The 9,756-nt window shown below is 44.5% G+C and overlaps 1 protein-coding gene across 1 annotated transcript; it reads left to right on the forward strand.

Annotated features, from left to right (window-relative positions):
- Positions 1-830: 830 nt before the first annotated feature.
- LOC136663615 (protein CLN8-like) lies at positions 831-9,528 on the forward strand. The gene is made up of 3 exons (XM_066640435.1): positions 831-1,122; positions 2,806-3,462; positions 8,543-9,528. The coding sequence occupies exons 2-3, from the start codon at positions 2,920-2,922 to the stop codon at positions 8,864-8,866; spliced, it is 867 nt and encodes a 288-aa protein (XP_066496532.1). The 5' UTR covers positions 831-1,122; positions 2,806-2,919; the 3' UTR covers positions 8,867-9,528.
- The last annotated feature ends 228 nt before the right edge of the window (positions 9,529-9,756 follow it).

A 9,756-nucleotide genomic window follows, 5' to 3' on the forward strand; every position in this document is an offset into this window, starting at 1 on the left:
CTCTTAGCCTCAGACTGTTGGCCAAGTGTCTCTTCAAACTGGGAAAGGCCATGCTGCACAGCCTGCCTCCAAGCGGGCCACTCAGAGGCCAGGGTTTCCCACCTGTTGAGGTCCACTCCTAAGGCCTTCAGATCCCTCTTGCAGATGTCCTTGTATCGCAGCTGTGGTCTACCTGTAGGGCGCTTTCCTTGCACAAGTTTTCCATAGAGGAGATCCTTTGGGATCCGGCCATCATCCATTCTCACGACATGACCGAGCCAATGCAGGCGTCTCTGTTTCAGTAGTGCATACATGCTAGGGATTCCAGCACGTTCCAGGACTGCGTTGTTTGTGACCTCACTTCTTAGCAAAAACAGTGCTTTTTGGAGGGGGGGGGGAATCCCGGATCTGATCTGCTTGTCTCCCTTCTCCACACTGCCTGCTGCGTGCGCTTCCCACAGGGGGGCAGAGGGGTTGGGTGATGAGTGCGGGGGCCCCACTCCCCACTGGTGCATGCCCCCCACTGCTCAGCCTGCTCAACCAAACCCTTGCAGCAGCAGCAGCCAGCTTCCAATCCTGGCATATCTGCCAATGCTTTCGGGGGGGGGGCACCCTCCACCCCAGAGCAGCAACAGGAGTGGCAGCGCTGCTTGGATAGTTTTGCAACCGACCAGTCCTGTGACTCCCTTTGGGTGCGCACTGTCGCTCCCTGCAACTCGCCTAGGTGCGTGCGTCCCTCCCCCCCGGCCCCGGAGAGTGAAATGGTTTGCTCCAGCATCGTCAGCAGGGCCAGACCAGGGAGGCAGGAGAAGGCCAGTCCGTGTCCTGCGCGCGCGCGCGTGCGCCTCTGCTTGGTGCGTTCTGCTGCTGGGCATTGCGCCCTGAGCTCTCTCGGGGGCCGGCGTGGGGGAAGCCTGCAACTGCTGCGGCCTTCGCCTCTGCTGATTCGTGGCCTGCTCCTGAGGAGCACATGACGGGAAGAGTCCAAGAGGAGCTGGGGAGGAGGCGAGCCAGGCCTCTGATGCTGCAGCAGCGCAGGCGGTGAGCACCGTGGGCAAGTCTTCGCAAACCCTGCAGGGAGTGGGGAGGATCCAGCAGTGCTACTTCGGCAAACTCCTCCGGCTGGTCGGAGGAGAGGAAAAGGCAAGTGGCTCTGATGATGGGGGGCACGCACCTGGTGCTCAGATGCATTTGGAAAGATCAAGAAACGGTGCCCCAGAATTGCCATCTCTCTGTACCTAAAGTAAACCCCACTGAGATGTTCTGAGCTCTGGAGGGCAACTCAAGAGGAGGGTGAAAGGCGATCATGATGGCTTAAATGGCAGATAAGGTCGAGTTGCTTGACTGTTGTTGTGGGAGTCAGTCCCGGGGTGAAATGTATTAACCCCCCTGGATGTTGTTTCTGTAAAGAGGCATCAGTGTGAAAAGAGGTGCTGTTCAGAGTTTAAAACCCATTTCTGCCCAGTGTACACTTTTGATCCTTGTTGTGTATATGCAACGTTGGGCAGAAGTGGCTTTTAAGAGGTCACTGCCCCAAGAAACTTCCTAAAATTCAACAGGAGGGCCAACCAAGGAAGGAGAAGTGAGCGCAGGCTGGCGATCGTCAAGGAAGGCTTATTTCATTGTGTGGGGATTGACAGGAGCTGAGTGTTTTCGCCTGTTCAGGATTGGCCAACCTCAAGAGATCATTTTGGCTAACATCCCAACACAAATAATGGGGGTGCTTGAACGCTCCTCATTAGAAGAGACTTAGGGCCTAGTCCTATTCAACTTTCCAGTGTTGATGCAACTCCAAGATAAAGGAACAAACATTCATTTATTTGAGGAAGCCTCTGTGACTGCCGCCCCCCACCCACCCACCCACCCACCCACTGCAGGATGCAGGGCGCAGGGCGTGCCCTGTTGGCACAGCTGTATCAGCTATGGAAAGCTGGATAGGATTGGGCCGTGACAGAACAATTTACACATCAGTTTGAGAACAATGTTGCCTGTTAAATTCCCATCATTAAGGTCAGTTGCTGTATAAGGGTTCTTTGTCTTTCTGCTAGCTGGAAGCCAGTTGGCCCACCTGTATAGCTTGGGAAGGCTGTGTGCTCGCAGGGGAGGGTGTAGGATTTGTAAGAAAGCTGGCAGAATCATTTCTTATATTTTTGTTAAACAAATAACTTCTGTCTCTTACTTACACGCACGCATACACACACATATGGAGTTTTGTACAGAGAACACAAAGTAGTGGAGCTCTGTTCATGTTCATAATTGTAGCTCTTTCTGTTCATTCAGTAACTACATCCGTACCGCGAGCCTTAGTAATGACTATCTTTTGCTAGTCTTTGAAATATATAGGGCAAAAAGTTGTTAACCAAAATGGAGAACAACAGGAGCTCAGAACATCTTCATAAGATTAAGAGGTTAGTGTTTGAAAGTGTTGTGTTTGTATAACTTAGTAACAAAGAACTGAAGCAAAGAGAGGAAGTTCTGCATTTTAGACTATCCTGGTTTAAGACCACAATCTGAATAGTTCAGATTCGGATGAATGCAATTGCTGTGAGTTTGAGGCGTGCATCTAGAACTCAGCACATGCTTAGGGCGGTGTCGCACACTGACAGAAGAAAGTCCAGTGTCTCACAGTGACAGAGGAAAGGTAAGTGTCCCTTACCAAAATCTGGATTCATAGATCCAGTCCATATTGGAACAGTGTGGAAGAATCCAGGAAGAAGTTCCTTCTGTGCTTCTAGTAATAATCAATTGTTTTTATGTCCTGTTAGAGCTACAAGGTGAATGATCTCTTGTATTAAAGCACAGTCTTCCATAAATCTTCTCCTGCAGATGGCAATGTGTATCTGGCCCCTGCTGCATATAAGGGCAGAAGATCCTTAAGCAGATCCGTGGGTGAGACTTCCCTGAAAGAACTCTTTGTGCTTTGTGACATAAACTGAAGAAATGAATCTACACAACGATGGGGCAGCATCTGGATCCATTTTTGCCTGGGATTATGTTTTGTGGGAAGTTCGGTTGAAACTCGTGGCAGCAGGCTTTTTCATCTACTTGGGAGTATTTCTTCTCTCACATTACCTGTCTTCATGGATGAGCATCTCTTACCGCTTGTTGCCAGCGAAGGAGAAAGTCTTTTGGAATCTGGCTGCGACGCGAGGTGTTTTTGGTGTCCAGAGTTGTGTTGCTGGCTTGTGGGCCTTGCTTCTGGATCCCGTTTTTCAGGCTGACAAGGTGTATTCCCAGCCGGACTGGAGCTGGTTCAACTGCCTAATAGCTTCTGGGTTCTTCCTGCTGGAAAATGTAGCTCTTCATGTATCTAATCTTGTTTTCAAGACATTTGACTTGTTCCTAGTTTTTCACCATGCCTTTGCCTTTGGTGGTTTTTTTGGTCTAGTAACCAACATAAAATCTGGACATTACATACCTTTGATGGGAATGCTGCTTGAGATGAGTACACCTTTTACCTGCATATCATGGATGCTTTTGAAGGTGAGACATTGGCATGCAAAGGAGAGGTAATCTTTGTGATCAGTCATTTGATTTAACCATTATTATAATGTACCACGTGGCTTAACCACAAAATCTGATAGCAGTTAGGAGGGAGGAAGTGTGTCTATTTTTGGTGAAGCAGAGTACCCTCCAGAAGATAGCCAAGCAAGTAGAACAAGTGTTAGCATAGGCAATCCTGTGGTGGTGGTCTTCCATTCAATTCTGCCTATGGTATGCTGCAAATTCATGGATGGCTAGTGAGGTCAACTTGTCCAGTCATCCCTTGGCACATTGATGCTTTTTTGTAAGAAAAGATTGTCTCTACTGTAGGGAAGCTAAGAAAAAACCACACCCTAACTGGGACTTTGGTTTCACTCTAAAACCATGTTCATATGAGTATTCATATGAAAATGAAAACTGACTTATGTTGTTTCAGGGATCATGTGATACAACTAGAGCTGAGCAAAGTATCTTTAATTTGTTTTAGATATAATATATTCCTTTAAACTATATTTCAAATATGAATTAAGTTTGTTGTGGAACAAACATTTAGAATTTGGATACATTTTGGTTTTGGGAAATATTTTTCCTATTTCCAAAATGTTAAATATGCTCATTCAAGAGTGTCTGCCACTGATAAGGAGACAACTTTTATACATGAAATTTTAAATTGTTCTTGGTTTTATTTGTGGTTTTATAAGGCCATAACGCTAAAAGAAATAAAAGAGCATAATAAGAGTAGAATTTATATGGTGCTCCCCTGTGTTCCAAGAGTTTCACATGTACTATCTTGACCTACCCTTACAACAATCTATATTAGATTGTTGAATCTTTATTATTCCCATATTACAGATGGAAAGCTGAGATGGCATGGCTTTTCTAAGGCCACCTTAGCATTCATGGCAAAGCCATACTTGAACTGGGAAGGCCTGATCTGCAGCTCTGTCTTGAGGAATAAAAATTAGTTGAATCCCCCTTGATTAGCCGGAGTTTGTTATTAAAACTGGCTAAACAGGCCCTAGGATGAGTCTGCCTATGTTCTTAGTTGGGCTCAGCCCAAGCTGGTACCTGAAGCAATGCCCTAATATTTTGCCTCTTTCCGTGCACACGTGCTGACACATATACACCTGGACTCCCGCCCCCAGCATTGCTGTTGCCACTTCCTCCTTGCCTGCCTGAACATTTATTCAAAGCAGACTGAGTGAAACAAATTGGAAGCGGAAGAGAAAACCCTGTTCTGCTGTCAGTGTGCTTGCCCACCTGGTTTTGGAGAAGCGACTGGGCAAGCCAAGAGGTGGCAATACAGCTGAGTGAGCCTCTTTTGATCACTTTTCAGGAAAGGGAGTGAGCAGAACCGAACTGTAGTGGCCACTTGCTTTCTCCTCCAAGGCCGCTGCCACAGTTACATGCTCGTGGCAGTAGTACTGGAGGAAGAGAAGAATTGAAGTAAAGTTTGTTTTTGGGGGATTCCTCATTTCAGTCAGTTTTTTTTAACCCAGAAGCTTGTAGGTTTAAGACAAAGTGTAGGAAATGGGCCCATTTTGTACTATCTTCCACCTCATAGCCAAGTATAAAAACTAATGTCCTGTCACAGTCCTCCCCCCCCCCCCAGGTGGCAGGAGATGGGGAAAGTAGTAAAGGGAGATTACACCTTATCTGGACATCTAAAATCTGGACATTTTTGTCCTAGACTTGTTTCCTGTAGTGTGAACACCAGAAGGTCTTATGCTCATTCCCACATACTGTGCAGGTACAGGTTCTAAGTTCTGTTCTTTATTCTGTGGGGTGTACCTGTACAGAAACTTCTGAAAAATGTCAGAGGCCAGCAGACACCTGCATGGGTAACAGTGAAAAGAGCAAGAGGAAGCTTTTCTTGTTATATGCAATTATTATATGCATATAATTATTGCAATTATTATGCAAGAAATTAATTATTTCTTGTTATATGCAATTATTCTGAGAACCAGACCCTTTTCCCTCCCAAGCAATCAGATACTCAGCCTGCACATGCAGGAGACCAAGCAGTGCACTCAAGTTTTAAGAAGCTATTAGTCAAGCTATAATGGAGATAGTCACACACAAATACATACAGCGTTGTTGGGACTGTCAGCTGAGCAAACTTGTAATAACAAACTATTATCTAGTAAAACCTTATGACAGAGATGCAATTAAATCCAATGTAATTAAAAACCATGCTTCCAAAGGACCACTGTATGCATCTCAGCAATATAACCTGCATTATTAAAAGCCAGGGTGGAGATAGCTCTGAAAATTCTTCTGAAAGATACTTATCGATCTTGGTTTATGAAGATAGGACATGCAAATCCTTAGTTCCACATGTGGAAAATCCTTCAGTGCCTTGAACAGGGTCTCCTAAACTATGTTTCTGGGTATACAGTACTTGGATTAATGCAGATGGGACTTGGCTTTACCCTGGAGAACTGATGAAAGTGACCCTGAACAAGTGCTGAGTGCCTCTTCCTTATCACTGGGTAGCTATTACAAGGAAGGGCCTTCTTATTCAAGGTTGGCATTTCCAAACAGCCTTGAGTCCCAGCATTGTTTCTAATTGCAGGACATTGAGTTCGGTGGAACAATTGAGCTACATGCACTGAACCAAAGGAGGTTGTTTCGCTTCATTGTTAATACTCTCAAAATCAACACTTTGTCACTTGTTTATGTCATGTAGAACATCTCGTGTATATAGTCTGTTACTGTAACAGAGGAAGCATAGAACAACCACTAATTTTGCTTTATGAGGAAAAGTGCTTGGCTTTTTCATCAAATAGTTCAGTGTTTCTCAACCAGTGGTACTTGAAGTGGTGTCCGGTGGTACTTGTGGGACCCCTGGACACCAGTCACCTGGTAATGAGACCAGGAACATGACAAAACAAACAGTGGTAGGGGGCTCAGCTCAGTGGGAAGAGCTCCAAAGCATGCTTTTCCATACTCGAAAAAGCCCTCCTGTCCACTATGACCCTCTTACTGGTGTTTGTTGTGTTGCATCTGGCCTCCTAACCCAGAAGTAACTATCATGTAACTTCTAATAGGTGGACCATGTGAAGTGTTACAGCAGAGGACAAATGTTGAAAAACAGTGACATAGTCTACAGTTTTGGAATCTTAGCCAAATATAATGCAGTAATCCTGGATTCTTCTCGAGAAACATTGCTTTAGGTCTGCAACATTTGGCGAGAACTTTCCTAAATGTCTGTGTCTTCCTCAGTATCCCTCCCCTCTTAGGGAAGGATGTGAAAGCATCTCAAACTTTAGTCATCTCATATAAATGAGTGCCATTCAACAATGCAGATTTTGAATTAATCCTCTACTCTGCATTCCTCCCTGATAAGATGCATACCGGGTGCAGTCTTTGCAGAAGCTGCCTTTCTTTTTTCTAAATTAAGGGCTTAGGCCATCAACCTTTCATTATCACACAGATCCTGAAGATTTGCCAAACACTGACTTGTTGCCAGTCCAAATAGAGTTCTGTTGCTGAGTAAACACAGTATCCTGAGCTATCCTGTTCCTATATGCTCCCAATTCACCCTTTATGTGCCAGGACTAAGGGCCCAATCCTACCCAACTTTCCAATGTTTGTGTAGCTGCAATGCACCCTGAAGAAAGGGAACAAACATTCCTTTGCTTGGAGGAGGCCTCTGTGACAGCCCCCCCCCCCAGCTGCAGGATGCATTGCATGCCCTGTTGGCACAGCTGCACCAGCACTGGAAAATTGGATAGGGTAGGGCCCTTAGTCTGGATTTTTTTTCCATGTTTTCAAGTATGATCGCTTAGCCCTAAGGCACATAGCATAATAAAAGGATGCCATGTCATGTGCAGAGTATCATTCCTTAACCTCTTCCTTGTATCCTTCCTGAAGTATCATTCCTTCATCCCCTGTCAGTTGTCAAGTCAAAGGAGGTGAACTTGCTGGCATAGAAGAGCACAGCAATTGAAATTTCTAAGTCCCACAAAGAATAAAATTAAATACAGAATAAAAAGTTTGGTAATAGAGAAACTGGCAAAGTGTTCCTAAGGCACATTTGGAACCGAACTTCAGGGGGCTCATTTACAGCCTACTTCAGAGGAGACCCAAACTTTGCACACCACCAAATTCTTAATTGTTTTGGATTAAAATCTGAGTGAGTCACATAAGAATGGCCAGCTTCCTTTCCTCCCATTTCATGGGATGAAGCCAAAAGGACCATTGCATTGTATAGGGAGTGATAGCAGACCCTGCAGGGCACACACCAAGGGTGATGGAAGGAAACAAACCTTCTGAGGGTTCACAGTTGGTGTGTGGGGGGAAGGAGTGTATATCTCCCTTTTTTCTGTGCATCTGTCCTTATTCAGTGTAATGGAGTGATTCCAATTAATTTGAATAGAGGTGGCGGGTCATTTTTCCAGGCCTCAGATTGGCTTTGCAAAATGGCCAAAGATCTTCTGAAAAAATACTGTTAGATATTTGAATGGTTGAGAGGTCATCTCAGGTGGACTTGAAAGAACTCTCCATCTGTCCTTGATATCTCAGACCAATTTGCTTTTCTGAGATAATTGTCTTATATGGTTTGAGCCTTTGCTCATAGCACACATTTATTCCCTTTCAAGCTGGATCTGTTTTCCATCCAGTTGGCTTACAGATTCTTTCCTATAAAGCGGCAATTTTCAACCAGTGTGCTATGGAACCACAAATGGTCTACACAAATGGTGCACCACAAATGGTCTACAAGCACCATTTGTGGGAATTGGGGGGGGAGGGTCATATTAGTAGGCCATTAGGGAATGTGAGCCCCAGGCCAGCAGTACCATGTCTCTTACCAACTGTTAAAAAACTGATGGTGTGGCTTGACAATTTTTTGCGCCTTCTCAGAGTGCCATGAGATGAAAAAGGTTGAAAATTGCTGCTGTAAAGCCTCTAGTTGTCTTGAGAAACCCTCCCAGGGAGTCTGGCACATGATGACTTCTACTACAGGGGACCATGCAAGTACCAGGGTGTTGTCATCTGTGTGTGTTGCATATTAATCTGGAAACAAAAACACCATGTACGTATATTGAATCTGACTACTTCTTCACTTGTTTTCCAGGTTGGCTGGTCTAACACCTTCTTCTGGAAGGCAAACCAATGGGTAATGATCCACATGTTTCACTGCCGTATGATCCTTACGTACCACATGTGGTGGGTGTGCATTTCCAACTGGAACGCTGTGGTGGAAAATCTGGGACTCTTACATTTTGCTGTAGTTTTCACAGGGTTAGGTGCTGTCACTCTAGTGCTTAACCCCTACTGGATGTACAAAAAGACTCACCAGCTCCTCTCTCCTGTTGATTGGAACTTTACTAACAGAACAATGGAAAATGGGTCATCCAAAAAACTAAACCAAGAAACATTCCAGAAGAAAGGGCTGTGATGCCGAATTTGGGTATCTCTGGGCAGGGAGAAAATAGTGCTGAAGAATAGTGCATGTAGACTGCTAGTACCATGAAACACCAGTCTGTATGCTATGAGAGCTAAAACATATTTATTGCTAGTTTGTGGATTTCTTATCAGTATTCTCTATCAAGTAACGGTGTTGCTGACCTTGTACTTGTTGTGTTAAGGATGAATCCTGAACTCCAGTCATATCTGGATATATCTGGGCAAATAGAGAGATGACTAAAGCCACACAAATGATATAGAGACTGGCTGTTATAACTTATATCAGTCTTTCTGGCCAGTCTTTCTGGAGCAATCTATTCTGGCCATGTAGCCAGAGTTGGATAACAATCTACAAAACCATTATCTATACCTGTTCTCTCCATGGAAGACCAGTGATGTTTAGCCTTACTAGATGTGGTCATGGCCATCCAGATTCGACCTTATTTCTGGATTCATTCATAGCATTTACAAATAGAAGAAAACTTCTGTAGGTCAATGTGGGTTATTAACATGAACCTCAGCATTATATTGAATGCTATACATAAGCCCAGTTCATTTTCAGTGTGAGAAGAGGATGTGGTTCAGGTAGACTACTTAAGGACATCCAACTTACAGACATTCCAACTTAAGTACTGCTGCATTGCACTTTTGTACAGGTGTTCAGAAGTTTTCACTCAGGTGTGATTGCACTGATTTTGGGGTTGGAGAGAGACACAGCATTTTTGAGATGCAGGTCAAGATACAGTACTTAATACAATGGTACCTGTGTTCCTATAATTGATTCAAATACAAATTATAAGTTAGAAAGTGCAACTAATACAAATGCAGCCTTCTCCCATAAGCTGCTCTAATGCCCATTTTGTACATTATGCAGCAAAAGAA

The sequence above is a fragment of the Tiliqua scincoides genome, chromosome 1 (assembly GCF_035046505.1).
Source record: "Tiliqua scincoides isolate rTilSci1 chromosome 1, rTilSci1.hap2, whole genome shotgun sequence".
NCBI classification, from domain to species: Eukaryota; Metazoa; Chordata; class Lepidosauria; order Squamata; family Scincidae; genus Tiliqua; species Tiliqua scincoides.

Coding starts and splice junctions, on each gene's coding strand:
- LOC136663615 (XM_066640435.1), top strand. CDS start 2,920: ATGAATCTACACAACGATGGGGCAGCATCTGGATCCATTTTTGCCTGG. Junction 3,463..8,542: donor TATCATGGATGCTTTTGAAG/GTGAGACATTGG, acceptor CTTGTTTTCCAG/GTTGGCTGGTCTAACACCTT.